Genomic DNA, 18,089 nt, shown 5'->3' on the forward strand with positions numbered 1-18,089 from the left:
AGCTATCCAGCTCTGAAAATGAAACTAAAACACACCCTGCAGCAAACAGCCTAAAACGAAAGTAAAAAGCTGACAGACAGCCCAGCTCCACCTACTCTCTGACATCACTGCAGTAATAAACACCCATTTCTTAAAGGTGCTCTCACTACAGATACTTATATACCCACCCATTTATAATTACCCATTTATTAAATGTACTCTCACATGACAACAATGATGTGGAGATGCCGGTGTTGGACTGGGTTGAGCACAGTAAGAATTCTTACGACACCAGGTTAAAGTCCAACAGGTTTGTTTCAAACACTAGCTTTCGGAGCACTGCTCCTTCCTCAGGTGAATGAGGGCTCCTTCCTCATTCACCTGAGGAAGGAGCAGTGCTCCGAAAACTAGTGTTTGAATCAAACCTGTTGGCCTTTAACCTGCTGTTGTAAGACTTCTTACATGACAACAATGCAGAGAGAAATATCTTTCTGGCAGAAGGGTCGAGAAACAGGATACATATTTAAAGTGATCGTGTTTATAAAAAAAAAACTTTTGCCTCATATTGCCTTTGATTCTTTTGCCACTGAAAAGTTAAGACCTGGAATTAACTGCCTGAATGCAGCAATTTTCAGAGCCTTTAATATCCTGAAACCTGGCTATTTGCACAGAGAACTGCAGTTTATTGCCGTAGCAGTGATGAGGTGTTTTCTCAAATTGTGCGCTAATATAATAGGGATAATTAAATACATTTGCAGTAATTGGTTGAAACTAGTCGGGGAATGGTGTGGTGTTATGTATGGTGGGCAGTGGGGGGTCAGAGGAAAAGTCTGGTTCGCAGAAAGAGTGAGGGAGTAGGCACCTTGGAATACAAAGTAACTTTGACCTGTGAAGTTCAAAGATGAGTGAGGCAAGCTGGACTTCAAAAAAATCAGTCTGGAAAATGTATAAGAAACAAAATTGGTGAATATGGGGAATTTATCAAATTAATAAAATTATGATTATGTGGTAACTAATAGATGGTTGTATATAGGTTAGAATTGATAATTATTTATTGCTGGGTATAAACGTTTCAAGAGAGGTAGGAACAATAGCACTTGCTGAGGGAGGGCACTCATTGTAACAAACTAAATAGAGAAATAACCTAAATTCTTTTAGAAATCTGAGCCAAAGACTACCAAGTGATCAATCACATTGAGAACTGCTGAACAATGAAAAGGGAATTAATGATTTTGTTAGAGAAAAAAAATAATTAAATAATATGCAGTAAGATTTTTATTATCCTGCATTTTACCAAACTGTAGCTTTTATTAACCAGAATTCTGGAGTCGGATCTGATTTGTGACTGGAGATAACTCTTCCCCCTCCCCCCTCCTTCAAAAATCAGTGCTGGCATCTGTCTCACTCTTGCACAAATACTGATATTTGCCAAACTCGCCGTGCTTGTTCTGCAGCATCATGTTACCTCAGTGACACTCACTTGATTTGTGCACTCCCGCACCACTCATTAGACCTCAACAGCCACATCGACACAGGAGCTTTCTGATTGAATGAAAATGTGGAACTCGCCTTACATCTTAACGAACGGGCATATTTTATAACCAGCACCTCTATTCCCGGAGTATAACGGAAAACAGAGTTTCCTGTAGTTATAATTGTAGAAGACTGAGAGACTGAAGAAGTAAACATAGCTGAAAACCAAAATAAATGCAAGTATTATAAGAATGCTACAAAAAGAGATTATAAAAGTTAAATTTGAGTGCAAGACCAAAAGCTTAGGCAATAGTTCATGTGTTTTGCAACAAGAAATGCGTATTTTGTGGGTGTTAAACAGTGTAAAGAGGGAGAGTACTGCAATGTTGAATCCCATGTCTTTTTTTATGATGCGCACAGATTTACAGTAGGAAGCTAAAGAAGCTACTGTAATGAGGTGGTCAGGGACATTCCTGCCCTTCCTAATTAATGTTCATCCAACAAAGCCAGAAAGATGCCAACTTCTAGTGAGTGCTAAGTAGTGCGCCTTAGAGCCTAATGAACTGGTCCTCTCCTTGGCAGTGAGGGACTTGTACTGAATGCTTCCTGGCTGGTGTTATGGACAGTCACCTGAAAGCACCTACACGGCAAGGTTTATGTAGGACACGATGGATAGGGAGCAGCTGGTCCTCTTAGTTAAAGGTCAGTTACGAGGGGACACAAGTTCAATGTCGGGACAGGAGATTTAGGGGGGATTTGAAGAAAAGCTTTTTTACCCAGAGGGTGGTGACGGTCTGGAATGCACTGCCTTGGGAGGGTGGTAGAGGCGGGTTACCTCACATCCCTCAAAAAGTATCTGGATGAGCATTTTCAAGGCTATAGGTCAAGTGCTGGCAAATGGGATTAGGTAGGCAGGTCAAGTGTTTTTCATGCATCTGTGCAGACTCGATGGGCCGAAGAGCCTTTTCTGTGCTGTATTATTCTGAGGTTTCTTGAGGTCAGTGCATAAGGAGCACATTTCAGATGTGCTCTGCATACCTGGTACCCAGGTGCAGATGAAATGAGGAAAATCAGTTCTGAGGCACATCTATTGACCTTGTATATCCTTTTTCGGGATGTTATGGGCGAGGCGTTTTCAGAACCCCAAAATGTATCATGGAGTTCAACCAACCTCTCCCTTTAATGGATTTGTTGCTTTTCCGAGCACGCGGCTTGTTCCCTAGGTGTGGTATTTCAATTATGGACACGTGGGTTTTTAAACACAAAACACTGTTTATTCCATAAACTCAACTTAACATCTTAAATAAACATTGGATCGCTTAACACCCCTTACTTCAAAGATAACTCAGAAAATATTGCAACAGTAAATACTTCCTTAAAATGTTCCTTCAAACTTCCAAGAGACTGAACACCTTTAAACAGTATCACATCAGGTTAAAGGATATATATATTTTCTGTAGAATGGCAGAGATATATTAGCTTGGGTGACTTCAGCTCCAGCACCTTGCTTTCTTCATGCAGCTCTCTGGAAACCCACAGACACACCCACGCTTCTTTCTCAAACCTGGCTTTCTCCCTTCTAAGCAGATCACAGCAAAACAGAACTTATCAAGCTGCTGTCTCAAACTGGCTTTCTACTTTCAAACTGCTCACAGCAAAACAGCCAGGCACTTTTGAAACTGCAAAAGCAAACTTCAAAATGGCTGAACTGAGCTGAGCTCCACCCGCTGTATGACATCACTGTTTTCTTAAAGGTACATTGCTTAAACATCCAGTTCTTAAAGGCTCTCGCACGACAGGGAGATTTGGTAAAAATTAAGAATGAAGAAATGGCAAAGATGGTAAATAAATAATTAGCCTCGGTTTTCATTAAGGAGATGGACATTGGAGAACAATCCGAAGTGATATCGTGTTCTTCTTTGCAGATAAAAAAATAAGTTTCTCTAACCGTAAAACTGTGATGAATGGTCTCCGTCTTCAAAGAACTACATTGGGATTCTTGCAGTATACCTACAAACTTGGTTTTAGAAATTGGGGATAGTATCAAAATTTACTGATGACATATAATTGCTTATGGGAAGGGGGCACCTGTGGTGGGTAGGTGGTATGGGATATTACGAACTATGAAAGACTTCAGTTGTTTATGAGTAGACCAGAAGTACATGTAGATGGGTAAGTGCAGTAGAAGAATGGGAAGTAATATTTTGGAATTGAGGAAAATGCAGATATTTAATGGTGTCCAAATGAGAGGGGCCTTATTTTAGAAATAGGCTTGTCAAGATGGTAGCACAAGTTAATACAGTGCCAAGAGATGCACAGACTTCGTAAATCAAACTATTCAAAGGGAAAATTGGGGAAAAAATCTTCAGTGAAGGTTGTTAAAATGTGATTTTTGATTGGCATGTGGAGTGAGTATGAGAATGGGATTAGACTAGATAGCTTCTGGGAAACATACTGGCACAGATTTAGCCATATTTGAGACAAAACAGTTGAATTGGCCTTTAAATCTGATTGTTATTTCAATCCTGAAATTTGTTTGTGTTAAATTCTAACACATATTCTTGTTTTATAAACAGATTAGCCAACTGAATTCAGCTGTTGCCCATTTAAAAGCCAATGTGAAATCAGCATCTGACTTGATCAACCTTCCAGTCACCGTGGAAGAACTACAGAAGGTATGGTTTCCTATAGCGTGATCTGGTTGACAAAGAAGCCTTTAATGTACCATATTCTATTTATTTTCACATTTAATGTTGGAAGAGATCTTTGCAAGTTATTCCTTTTATCTATTTTTATCACTGCTAACAGTTTCTGAGATTCACAACTGGGGCTTGGACCTAAGTAGGATTGAGGAATAGCCCTTTCAGAAAGCTACTTTGAAAGAACATTTTGAAGGGGAAAATATTATTGCTTCTAGGCTTACACTGGGAGAAATTACTAGCCATGTGTCATTTGAGTAATGCCAAAGAGTAGTGCACAGACATTTTGAGATGTTCCATTTAGTCCTTGAAAATAAATCAGGAGTGACATAGCAAGGTTCAGAGATTATTTAGGGAGAGGAATTCCAGGGTATATAAATTAAATGTATATGAATGAAATGGCTGAAAGCTTTGCTACTAATAGTGATGTAAACCAGAGTTAGAAGATGGGAAACTGTTGGCAGGATTTTGAGTTAGAGCAACTTGCAGCAGTGGGGGGAGTGAAGCCGTGAGGCAATTTAAAGTGAACAAGAATTTTGAAGTCAATGCACGTGAGCATAAGGGTGCCATATGCGATTGTCCACACTCGGATAAATGAGAAGAATGAGATTAATGTGTGGGTTTTGAATGAGATGGAACTTGTGCAAGGTGATACTGGGAGGTAAGTCACAAGGCGGACATTGATGAAGTCGAGTGTGGAGTCTTTACATTAAATCTACACTATTTAAGCAAGTTAAAAATGGTCACGGTGGGACAAAGGGATTTGGGACAAATCCAACAAGAAGTAGTTAGGAAGGCAAATTGTATTGCAAAAAGGTTACAGTATAAAAGTAAGAAAGTCTTGCTGGAATGTTGTAGAGCTTTGGTGTACAGATTCTTTTCTTGCTTAAGGAACATCTTAATTCCCAACTGAATGAGGGAGCATGGAGGATATGAAGGTGCATTGTTAAATCGGAGGACAGCACGTGGCGCAGCGATTAGCACTGGGACTACGGCGCTGAGGACCCGGGTTTGAATTGTTGCTCGTTTTCGATCCCAACAGTGTCGCCAATACTGTTGCTAATATTAATGATAATGATGGTGAACCACAAGTCTTCCCTTATATCGATCAAATGACCACACAACCAGTTAGTTAGTTCAAAAGATGGTTTATTTACATACGCAAGAGTTACCTCGACATGCAAACACAATATCTACTACGAGTTAAACTACACCGATCAGCTACAATAACCTATACTTAACTTCAGGGCGACCGGCATTGTGCAAATGGATAAGGCTTTTATCTGGATTTCACTTGGCTGGTTCGAAGAAAGTGTCTCTGTCTCTGCTGCGTTCAACTGCCAGGTAGGGATCGTTGGTCTTGAACTTGGCTGGCTGTTCCTGCTACAGTTGGACTGGCACAGGCCTTTCCAAAAGAAACGGAACACATGGCTGTGCTGTCTTTTATCCCTCTGGGATTTCACGCTCTTTGGGCGGTCCTTAACCTTGGACCCAATAGTTCGACAGGGCTCTGATCACTGTCTTCAATTTCGGCCAATAAACGGGCCTTGGTAGCTGGGCGGGTCTTTAGCGGTCATTGACCTTGGCAGTTGGGCTTTCTGAGTAAAGGGAGTGGTGCCGATCAGTCTGTGGCTGTAACGGTTTCTTGATTGGAGTTCTATTGTCCTGTGAAAATGGGCCATTAAAATGTAAACGAGCGGGGGGAGGGGGGGGGGGGTCGATCGGGTCTGGTTACCTGTGTTTCAGATACACATAGGCTCTGTATCTGTCTGAGTCCTGGGTTGGCCATAATTCCCAAGGTCCTTTACAGGTGGCCATCTTAGATGGCTACATCCCGTCCTCTTGATCCTGAACGCGAAGTGTGGTGGATCACACTATTGATCCTTGTTCATGCTTGGTGGACCGGTCACCCTTGGTCAAGGCAAGGTTTTACTCTACTCTATCCTATGGTTTGGGACATTTACCTAATATTTTGTTAATACATTCATAAATTAATTAATCTTTAACGGTCACTATAATTTAGGTCACTATAAAACATTTAATTTACCCGCACAGTTGATCTCTAACTAACACTATCTAAGCTGCTACTCATGCTGCTGATGAATATCAAAGAATTTATATACAGTACAAAATTTAAAACAGCATCACATTTCTACTTAATCCTAATAAAGTTAAAGAGGTACATGGTTTATTCTTAGCAGCGATTAGTACCTGAATGTAGTTTGGTTGAATTCCAAAGAAGGGGGATCGGACTGTATATATCAGGGAGCGGAAGGCTTTTGCTTGCCATTTATGGAGTCTGAGTGTCTGAATGACACTGAAGATTATTGCAATTACTAGAAGGGCCTCTACTATGTATGAAAGGGGGTTCCATTTGGCAATGTTTTCGCACCAAGTGGGGGTCTCGATGTCTGTCTTTATGTGTGGTGTAGTGTACGGGCTGGGGATGGCCTGTTGTGTGGTAGTGTTCGGGGCTGGTGTGGGGTTTGTAACGAACGTGTTTTGCGTGCGCAGTTGCAGAAGTCCAGCGATGATCCAAACGCACGTCAGCAGTCCTTGCTTCATCGGGTGTTTTCTGTTTTCCGTGTAATCCTGTGGGTGCAAGCATAGTATCTGTTATTATCTTCGGTTAATATCTTGTTTTATTAGTCTTTCTCTCCTTACTCCAATTTTCCGTTATGATTGTCACCATGTGTGACTCTTTCATTTTTTTTTCCGAAATACCATTTTGGAGAGCCAAGAAATGCAAATTTTCAAAGCGCAGAGACTCTCGCAGCTTGTGGTCGATGCGAGGAGTGGGTGGACAATTCCTGCCACCACTCTTTTCTTAACTCACAACCATGGGAGGTTGAGGCTTATCTTAACTAGCCGAATTTCTGGGTGGCCAGTTTTATAGAGTTTCGTCCCAGGGTTCAGAGGTAGTTTGCGTGTAGCAGTGTGTATAGCAACCAATTGTGTCATGTGTAAATAGCAGGTGGCCAGGGGGTTGTGGAAGGTAAAGGAAAGAAGGGGTGAGCGTACAGAATGTGGCAAAATGCATTCTTCATACCACAACCAAAGGGGGAGCAGAGAAGGTGAAACTAAGGCCTGCCAAAGACAGTGCAGAGTGTAGAAAACCATTCCAGAGCATATGAAGTGACGGGAACATGAGGTGCGTATGGGCCACTGCAGGATAAGAATGGGTGGAATCCCCGGGTAGGGTGGGGATTAGTGCTGTTACTCCACTACCCGAGCTTAACTGACCGGATGCATTTGGGGTCCTCGGGTAGGGTGGGGATCAGTCGGTAAGAGTTTGTAGTCGTGTGGAAACTTGTCACAAAGACTGGGAGAACAGTGATCTGTTTTCCGACAAACTTGTGCCTTTAACTGTCAAAGGGCATTGTATCCTCGAATCGGAAGAGTAATTTTGTGTCGGGCAACATGAATTAAAACCACGTAGTTGAAAAAAGGAGGAGGAAAAAGGTGGGCAGTCTCCATCAGAACTTGGACACCTTAATACTTAGGTGGTGTCTCTTTCTCATCAAGCGACGCCTCCGGGTTCTGTACCAAACTGTGTTGTAAAAGCATTACCGAAACGAGAGTCAGTATCTGAATCATCACTATCTCCCGGTTGCCAGACTCGTGCGGTAGTTTAAATTTATCCTCCAGCGCCTTCAAGCTGGGAAAGCTCCCATCTATATACAGATCCACCATCCTTCTAATTCCTGCCCTCTGCCAGCTCTGGAACCCACCATCCAGCCTGCCCGGTACAAACCTGTGGTTGTTACAAATCGGGGTCCGGACCGACGCATCCTCCACCTGAGATTAATAGAGGTTTATAAGATAATGAAGGGGATAGTAGAGTGGACGTTCAGAGACTATTACCTCGGGTGGATGTAGCTGTTACAATGGGGCACAACTATAAGATTCAGGGTGGGAGATATAGGAGGGATGTCCGAGGTAGGTTCTTTACTCGGAGAGTGGTTAGGGTGTGGAATGGACTACCTGCTGTGATAGTAGAGTCGGACACTTTAGGAACTTTCAAGCGGTAATTGGATAGGCACATGGAGCACACCTGAATGACAGGGAGTGGGATAGCTTGATCTTGGTTTCGGACAATGCTCGGCACAACATCGAGGGCTGAAGGGCCTGTTCTGTGCTGTACTGTTCTATGTTCTATGGCATGTGGGCCGTCGGATAATCCGAATCGTCGTGCCTTACTAGTCTGCAAGAGTTGTTGCGGTGCCAAAGAGGGGCTTGTTTGTCGTGAGGCGTAGGGGCAGTGGGAGTGGAGGGCAAGTTACTGTCGTCGGGCGGTGGCTGTGGCTGGGGAGGGCATATAGGGTGTCAAAGATATCTAAGTCCAGATTCCGGGGGCTGGGGTGGCTGGGGGCACAGAGATCACGCCAGTGTTCAGGGATAGTAATCAAATCCGGGAGGCTCTCGCTGTCGTCGGAGTCACGTTCAAGGTGAAAGTCCGTACCTGTGGGCGGAAACAAGTTCGGGTTTGTGGGCGTGGACAAGGGACATATGCCGGCATGGCTGGAGGATGTTTGGCGTAGTGGTCGGATTAGGTTGTCGTAGGGGTCGGATTAGGTTGTCGATGGGCGGGGCGTAATCATCTCCTATTGCCAGAGAGATGTGGGAGTGGCTACATTGGGATCTGTAGACTTTGAGTTGGTTGATGTGGAACCAACCAGTTTTACCTTTGGGGTATGTTATCTTGTACACGGAGGGACTCACTTTGTCGGAAATGGAGTAGGGTCCTGCAAATTTGGGGGCGAGGAAAGAACTGGGGTTGTAAAGTGAAACCATTACTTGCTGACCGATTGTGTACTCTACGGGGTGGACGGTTTTGTCAAAGCAGGCTTTACTCTGCTTCCTTCTAGCACCTAATCGTACAGCTGCAGCTAGTTGTGCCGCTTTAATGTTATCTGTATCCTGTTGGATTGCTTTTTCGTGGGTGAGGGTGGTTACTGTGGGGCTTGCCAAATCGTGGCCTAATAAATATTCAATACCCTTCATGGGCCGTCCGGTCATGAGTGTGGGGGTGAAACCTGTTGAACTGAAAACGATGTTCCGAATAAACTTGAGAGCAAATGGGAGGACTGTGTCCCACGTGGTATTGTTCTGTTGCACCATCTTCCTAATGGTCGCTTTTAAAGTTCGATTCATTCTCTCGACAATGCCACTGGATTGGGGGTGATATGCTCTATGGAATTTCTGCCTGATCCCAAAAATTGTTAAAACATTTTGCATGACTGCCGGTGAAGTGGGAACCTTGGTCTGACTCAATGCTACGGGGGAGACCCCAGCGTATGAACATCTGTTGGGTCGAAATCTTAGCGGTGGCCTTTGCTGTGTTTGTCCGTGAGGGAAATGCTTCTACCCATTTAGTAAAGGTGTCGAATACAACCAGCACGTACTTGAAACAATTTCTGCAAGGGGAAAGGGGGGCAATATAGTTGAGTTGCAAATTTCTCCAAGGGTCATTCACAGGTCGGGTGTGATGGAATTGTCCTTTCTTTGAGTAATGTTCGGGATTGTTCTGTGCACAGATAAGGCAATTCTCGACATAATGGGTTACATCACTTTTTAAATTGGGCCACCAACACAAAGGTCTTAAATGGGCAATGGTATTGTCTATCCCCTGATGTCCGTGTCCGTCATGAAATTGGTAAATGAGCTGGTTTCTGTCCTGGGTGGGGACCACATAAACTCCGTTTTTTAAAACTATGCCGTCCTGTACAGTCAGTGCATCCTTCCATTTATCATAGGGGGCTGGGAAGTTGCCGTCTAAAACCTGTTTGAGGGTATTGTCTGCTTTTTCGGCTTGAGATAGATCCTCAATATTGGTCTGGGAAACCTGGACTGAGTCTATCGGTTTGCTTTCGGGTGGCTGCCAGAAGTGACCATGGCGTGATCCTGCTTTGGCTAAGGCATCTGCCTTTACATTACCGGGTGCGGACGAGCGATGATGGCTTCTTACTTTAATAATACCGTATGTGCGGTCTGAGGCTGTCTTGAGAATGTGCTTTAACAATGGGGCAGAGGGTAGGGGTTTTCCATCGGCTGAAACAAAACCTTGAGGCTCCCATAGGGGCAGGAATTATGTTAAACTATTGCACACATACAGGCTGTCCGAGTGTATGTCTGCGGGGGTTGGAAAAGAGTCGGGGTGCTGAACTACATAGGCTATGGCGGCGAGTTCTGCTGCTTGTGAACCTAGGTGGCTGGACAATTTTAAAGAGATCTCTTCTAGTGGGTGTCCCTGCGCGTCTTCTACGTAAATTCCACAACCAGTAATTCTAACTCCATTTTCGATTGTGGAGGAACTGTCTACATACATTTGTAAAGCATTCCCTGTGGCTTGGGAATTCTGTGTTTTACTGCCTGCTCGTGGGTGTAGTGACTTTGGGATAACGGGTGTGTGGTGTTGGGCTGCTATGATCTGGCACTCATGTGGGGTCCCTGCATATTGGAGATTATCAGCCAGAAATGTGTTGGTATTGGTGCGTTTTACCATAATGTCCCTGCCTTGTAACAGTAGTGTCCAGTGAGCTGCTCTGATTTGGCTGACTGAACCATCCTTTACTCTACTGTCTAGTAATAGTTGAGTGGGGGTGTGCTCAGTCAAGATCGTGACTGTGATGTACGCAAAGTACTGTACTTCCCAAAAGACTGCAAGCAAGTGCCATTCGCAGGCTGAGAATCCTTGCTCTACGGGGTCTAATACTCTTGAGGCATAGGCTACGGGTCCCAAGTGGTCATGTCGTTCTTGCAGGAGTCCTGCTGATAGGGTTTGGTCGGTGGTTGCTATATCTATGGCATAGGGAAAGTCTGGGTCTGGAACTTCTAAAGCGGGGCTGTGCCTAGGGCGCGTTTTAAATCATCAATGGCGTCTGTGTGCTGCGGAAGCCATTCCCATGGACCGTTCTTTTTGAGGAGCTCTGAGAGTGGGGCTGTTTTAGTGGCAAAACCATCTATATGATTTCTGCAATATCCTACCAAACCTAGGAATGACCGGAGTGCCGTGACATTTTGGGGCAGGGGCAATTTAACGATCGACTCAATTCGTTTTTGCTCAATTTATCTCTTCCCGTGGGTGATGATGGTGCCTAAATAAAGAACCTTTTTCGTTAAAATCTGGGCCTATTTGGGGTGGACCTTGCATCCGATGGATTGCAGTAGGCCTAGTAACTCCGATAAGAGCTCTCCGTGTTCCTCTTTTGTGTCAGTTTGCAGGAGCTGATCGTCCACATATTGTATTAGGCATTCGGGTCGGGAAAATTTAGAAAGTCCGTTGGCCAATTGTTGGTGGAAAATGGAGGAGCAGCTATGGAATCCTTGTGGGAGGCATGTCCACGTGTACTGCTGCCCTTGGAACATAAGCACAAACTTATACTGGCAGGCCTTGTCTAACAGGATGGACCAAAAGCCATTGCTGATGTCTAGCACTGTGAAGTACTTTGCCTGTACTCCCTGTTTGAGCATGGTCTCGGGACTTGTGGCAACGGTGGGGGCTGCTAAAAGGGTTACCTTATTAAATTCTCGGTAGTCGGATCATTAGTCACCATGAACCATCAGGCTTTTTTACAGGCCAAATTGGGGCATTCTTTGTGGACGCTACGGGTCGAATAACTCCTTGGTCTAACAAACTGTTATAACCTTCGAAATCTCACCCTTGGCTTGTTGTGGGAAACCGTATTGCTTTTGCGGCTTTGGATCGGGACCTGAAATCTTTATTGCACCTGGGATCTTCCCACAAACGTGTTTGTGTTGTGCGAACAAAGATGTGTGTTTTATGAGGACCTCACTAATCGTCTGGTCTGCACTAATTGTTTGCAGATTAAACCAATAGTCCCCTATTGAGCAAATCCTGTTTTCATAACCACCTACTGTGAGCGTAGCGGGAGCCCTAGCTGTTTTGGCCATTCGCCAGACACATTTGTTTACTGGGTCAAATAAAAGGTTATGGGAACTCATAAAATCAATGCCTAAAATGTGCTCTGCTGTTTGGGGTAAGTCAACTAAAACGACGGGGTGCCTGGTGGTGCTAATGTTCCTTATCTGAATGGGTATGGGAGCTGTGATATATCCTTGCTGTATGTGGCCGGTGAATCCACTCAGGGTGATGGTGTCAGTGGTGGGCCATTTGTCACGTTGAAACATGGTGGAGGAGTTTAAAGTGGTGTGGGATCCTCCTGTGTCCCAAAGAAAATCGACTGTATGTCCCCGGACTGCGCCTGTAACTACTGGTCTGCCTGATTTGTCCCAGCGTGTGTCACAGACCCAAGTTGGAGAGTCCGAACACCGTCAATCTGTGGAATTGAACGCTAAATCGTCTGAACGGGCGCTAACATTATGCATGGGCCTAACATTGTTCCTCGGTGGGGGGTTTGGTTGTTGGTATCGGTGCTGGTTCGGAGGGTTTTGTCGGCAATCGTGGGCGTAATGTCTCATGTGGCCACAATTGTAACAACCTCGTGGTGCCTGTGCTCTGGGGTGCTGTCCCTCGTGTCTACTCTCGTTTATCCATGTGGGTCCTGGCTAGTCCTAAGTGGGTGCATGTTTGCTTCTATCTCGTCCTGATCTGTCTGTCGGTGTGGGGTTTGTTCCCATGCTCTGGAAAGTCGTTTCAATACCCAAACTTCATTGTGTGTGTGGTCTGCGGGGTCGTAGTTTACACAAGCCTTTTGACCTGCGCCTGTGGCATGCGAGATTAAGGTGCTAAGTGGTGTCCTCATTTAGGTGTGTGCTGTTCAATTGTCTGTAAACTGCCATAAAATGAATCCATAGGCGACCAGCAAAATGCGGTCGGATGCTCTCCCTTCTTTTGCCTGCAGTGATTTAAACACTCGACTGGATCTCCTTTGTTATATCCGATGGCATCTAATATGGCTGTTTTCATTTCCTGTAGGGTTCCTCCTGCTACATTTTGGGGTTTGGGCAAAGCTGATCTTACGGACTGGCAAAGGCTCATAACTATTACCTTTACTTCCTCTCTCTCATCTAGGCCGTACATAACTTTTTGTTGGCGCACCTCCTCAAAGAAGCTGTGCGGGTCTGCTGTGGGCTGGAATGGACTAATTTTCATGCATGCTTCTCTTAATTGGGTTATGGATAGTGGGGTGGTGTAAACTATATCAGGCTCATCCTGATCCGATGACTTGCGTTGTGCGGTAACCGGATTCATGGGGGTCGAATTGTGAGTGGGCGTGTGTGCTGCCTGTGCAGTCGGTGGTGCGGGTGCTTTTCTTTTTGGGGCTTGGGGGCTCGATTTTGATTTCCCGTGTCCTCTGCGTATCTTTGGGCACTTTTGTTTAATTCTTGCCACTCCGGAGCATCTTCCTCATCTAAATCCTGCCCGAAAGTGTACCTGAAGCCATTCTGTACTGAGAGTAGCAACTGTAACTTTTCTATCTTCTGTCGGCATTTCACATGGTCAACGGTACTCTGCCTCTCTTCCTTAGTGGAGCTGTCAAGCGCTCTCAAAGCTGCTTTTAGATCTGCGCATTTGCTAGTTAGCTGGGCTACCTGTTCTGTTTCCTCTCTTACTAGGACTGCGTGCTGTGTCTCTTAGTAGGCATTATCGTACTGGGTCTGAAAGCTATTAAGGTGAACTAGACAAGATTGATGTGCACATTTTATATCAGCCTTATCCTTAGCTGCTACCTGTTGCCGGAGTTGCTCAATTATCTTCGCGCTTTTGTTATTGTTTCCCTCGTTCTATTCTTCCTTCTCAATTAGCTGCCTACGGAGCGTCTTCACGACCTCCTCTGTGCCTCACAGCTGTGCCAAACAGGACACTATTGCCATCGGTTTTCTGACTTTCCCTACATTTTTCTTGTGGACCTCGCTTGGGTTCTCCCATCAAGTTTGTCCTATCTTTCCTGGACCTGACTCATCATTAGCGCAAAAATTCGACCAAAGGGGCCATCCTTTCCCCTTTAAGTATTTCCTTAACTCTTCCTCCCATATGGGGCATTGCTCTGCTCTGTTGGTCGCTGCGACCTCGGGTTCCTGTGGATTCATCAATCGTTCCATTGCTTTAGTTACCATTACTTCTCTTATCTCTTGCTCCACTTTAATTTGGGACAGGGGAATAAGGTGGCGATTTGAACAGCGGGTATGGCCTAAGCTATCTTCCGGCTCACAATCCTGCGATAGTTGTACACAATTCTTACCTTACTCTTCCTGTTAGGTACGCATGCGGGTTAGTACACACTTCCGAAAATAGGTTATTTGGTCGCTATGGGACTTGCACTTGTGGTTCTTTCTCTTTCTCGCAATTGGATTCATCGTTTGTGGGTTCTCTCGGGAGTGACCAAGTCACTTCTAATCGAGTCCCACCAGAGGTCGCCAATAATGTTGCTAGTTTTCGATCCCAACAGCGCCGCCAATGTTGTTGCTAATATTAATGATGTTGGTGAACCACAAGCCTTCCCTTATATCAATCAAATGACCACACAACCAGTTAGTTAGTTCAAAAGATGGTTTATTTACATACACCAGAGTTACCTCGACATGCAAACACAATATCTACTACGGGTTAAACTACACCTATCAGCTACAATAACCTATACTTAACTTCAGGGCGACAGGCACTGTGCAAATGGATAAGGCCTTTATCTGGATTTCACTCGGCTGGTTCGAAGAAAATGGCTCTGTCTCTGCTGAGCTCATCCGTCAGGTAGCGACCGTTGGTCTTAACTTGGCTGGCTGTTCCTGCTACAGTTGGACTGGCACAGGCCGGATCCAAAAGAGACAGAACACATGGCTGTGCTGTCTTTTATCCCTCTGGGATATCGCGCTCTTTGGGGCGGTCTTTAACCTTGGACCCAATAGTTTGACAGGGCTCTGATCACTGTCTTTGATTTCGGCCAATAAAGGGGCGGGTGCCTTGGTAGCTGGGCGGGTACTTAGCGGTCATTGACCTTGGCAGTTGGGCTTTCTGAGTAAAGGGCGTGGCGCCGATCAGTCTGTGGCTGTACCGGTTTCTTTATTGGAGTTCTATTGTACTGGGAAAATGGTCCATTCAAATGCAAACGAGCGGGGGGGGGGGGGGGGGGGGTTTCGATCAGGTCTGGTTACCTGTGTTTCAGATACACATAGGCTCTGTATCTGTCTGAGTCCTGGATTGGCCATAATTCCCATGGTCCTTTGCAGGTGGCCATCTTAGATGGCTACAGAATCCTGGCCCTGGGTCACTGTCTGTGTGGAGTTTGCACATTCTCCCCGTGTCTGCGTGGGTTTCACCCCCACAACCCAAAGATGTGCAGGTTACGTGGATTGGCCCTTAATTGAAAAAAAAAATTGGGTACTCTGAATTTATTTTAAAAAAGACCGTTAAATCTTATCTGTGAAAAGATTCCCAAAACCAGACCATAATTCACATTTAGTGCTGTAAACCCCCTCTCCTCCCAAAATTGGCCTGATCCCATGAAAATATTGGGTGGTCTAAATTGCTCACCCCAGCAATGAAGTAGGCATGGGTGGGATTGCTGAGTGTAAGCTTTCTACCCACATACTGACCCTGGTACCATAAATCCTACATGTGGGGACTGGAGGCAGAAAATCGTCTGCAATTTTTAAATCACCCCCATCCCCCCCAACCCACCCACCGGGATCGATACATTTTTGTGCACTAAGAAAATCAGAGATGTAAGCATATGACATAGTTGATGTAAACCATAATCTTGTTGAATGGAGAAGCAGGCTAGATGGATTAAATGACCAATTTCTGGTCCTATTTCTTATGTATTTGTGATCTACTTCTGTACCTAACAATATTGTGGGTATACTTTCACCACATAGAATGCATTGGTTTAAGGAGAAAGACCACCATCACTGTCTCAAGGGTGGCTAGGTATGAACAGTAAATTTGAGCTGTGTAAAATAAATTGGCCAGTGTATTAATACTGTAGTAACTTGTGAAGTCAAGTGCTCTTGATTTTTTGTAAAATAAATGTGGCTAATAAATTGCAGAAGAGAAATAAATCTAAAAAAGCTAAATTAAATGAAGTTATTATGTTGATTTTTGCAGAGTGTTGCCACAATTGGGAGCACGCTTACCAGTGTTCAACATGACGTTGATACTATACGGAATGCCTTAGAAAATCATAAGAAAATTGTGGAGACACTTCAACAAAATAAGGTGAGGATTGCTGTAATTAAAAGAAATGAGGGCCAAAATGTTTTATATTGGGAGAATGTATTCTCTTGTGATAATTGCTCTTCAATGTTCTAGCACAATGCATGCATACCTAATTTTGCATGGACGGACAATTTTGCATCTGTAATCTGCTGATGAGACTGGAGTGTTAATGAGAGTTGGCAGAACTACTATCACACATTTATATAACTCATGTTGGAATGGAATTTATAATTGGTATTTCTATTAATATTTGTAAGCATTTAGAAGACCTGGTATTGAGGCTTGATAAAGTCAGTACCACAATTTATCTCTCAGTAAGCAACGTTCCTTGTTGATTGAGCAAAATTTCTACTTTTCCTGCACACTAATGCAATAGCATAATCAACAAAATAAATTGCAGCAATATTGTCTCATGTACTCCTGTGAATAACAGGTTTGTTATCCAAAGAGTCAAAGTAATTCTATTTTTCTGTATCACCAAAACGAAGATTCAAGTTGAACTTTCTTAATATTGTTGTAGATATGGACATTGCATATTATTAGAGCATGCAGCAAAGTAAAGGTTCAATTTCTAGTCTGTTGAGTTAGTTGATCTAGACCAGAGAGGAATCTGATCTAATTGTTGCAGGTTGGTGAACAAGAAAGTAAGACATGGATCCTAATACTTATCCAGTGACCCTCTGGAAATGTTTAGTGCTGCTAGGGGAGTGGGGTTGGGTGGGAGGGCTGTCTTATTGAAAGCTAATAACCTGTCATGATCTTGAAAGAGACCATTAACTTTTAAAGATAAATTCAAATTTCCAATTATTTACTGAATTGATTTTGCCCCAAAATTCCACATTTTAAACCAAAGTTTTTCCTGTGCAGGGGTTAAACAAAAAAGGTACTAACGTAACACTATGTATTTTGGAAGCATTTATTCTTTAAGCTCAAAAATCTCTCAGTACACGCCTTGTTCTACTATTATTTCCGCCCAAGAGTTCCTCCTACATTGCAGGACCCTGAGAGTCCAAAGATGTGCAGGTTAGATGGATTGGCTATGTTAACTTTCCCCTTAGTGTCCAAAGATCTGCAGGTTAACTGAGGTTATGGGGATAGGGCAGGGGAGTGGGCCTAAGTAGGGTTCTCTTTCAGAGGATTGGTGCAGACTCAATGGGCCAAATGGCCTCCTTCTGCACTGTTAAGGGAATCTATGGATTTAATTTTGCTGGACCAAACCAAGCTGTTACACAGTTCTTAGGAATTTATTTTGATCCTTATCAGTGTTTCTGTTATTCTGCAAGGTATGAGACTTCTTGGGTCCTTCCTGCAACCTTCTAACTCCTTAAGTACCTCATGATTGTAGACACCCTAGCTTAAGAACAAACTTCAGTGCTTTCTGCAGCACCTGGCAACCTTTTAAGTCTGTTGTTCAAGCTCCAAACATAAAACTACCTGTTTTATGCAAAGTGACACAAATAAATCCAAAACAAAAGAGTACCTCCCCTGTAACCTGACCTCTTGACAATGTAGCTTTGAGATGTCATAGATGGAGATTTTAACTAATTAATTACACTTTCTAAAACCTTTCCTTTGTTCTGAAAAATATATGAATAGACCTCCTTTTTTACCAGTTGCTTTCCAACCTTTTTTTGGCCTTGGCAATTATATGAATAGTTTAAACCTCTTATGAAGATAAATGTAGACATCCCATTTCTTTTAAGACTCAAAGGGATCCCCTTTGTTCAGTGCTTTTCCATTTCAATTCTGTCCTAATTAAATAAATAGAAATCAGCCTTTGAATAGCAGTAACTTTGTGTCTG

At 43.8% G+C, this 18,089-nt stretch overlaps 1 protein-coding gene across 3 annotated transcripts in view; it reads left to right on the forward strand.

Moving 5' to 3' along the window:
* Window positions 1-18,089, forward strand: part of efcab14 (EF-hand calcium binding domain 14) — a 140,167-nt gene that overhangs the window by 48,015 nt on the left and 74,063 nt on the right. For all 3 annotated transcript variants that reach the window (XM_072511032.1, XM_072511030.1, XM_072511031.1), the window contains exons 4-5: window positions 4,029-4,127; window positions 16,177-16,287. In XM_072511032.1, the coding sequence (XP_072367133.1) occupies window positions 4,029-4,127; window positions 16,177-16,287 (210 nt within the window). The remainder of the gene's footprint in view (window positions 1-4,028; window positions 4,128-16,176; window positions 16,288-18,089) is intronic.

Source organism: Scyliorhinus torazame, chromosome 7 (genome assembly GCF_047496885.1).
Source record: "Scyliorhinus torazame isolate Kashiwa2021f chromosome 7, sScyTor2.1, whole genome shotgun sequence".
Classification (NCBI taxonomy): Eukaryota; Metazoa; Chordata; class Chondrichthyes; order Carcharhiniformes; family Scyliorhinidae; genus Scyliorhinus; species Scyliorhinus torazame.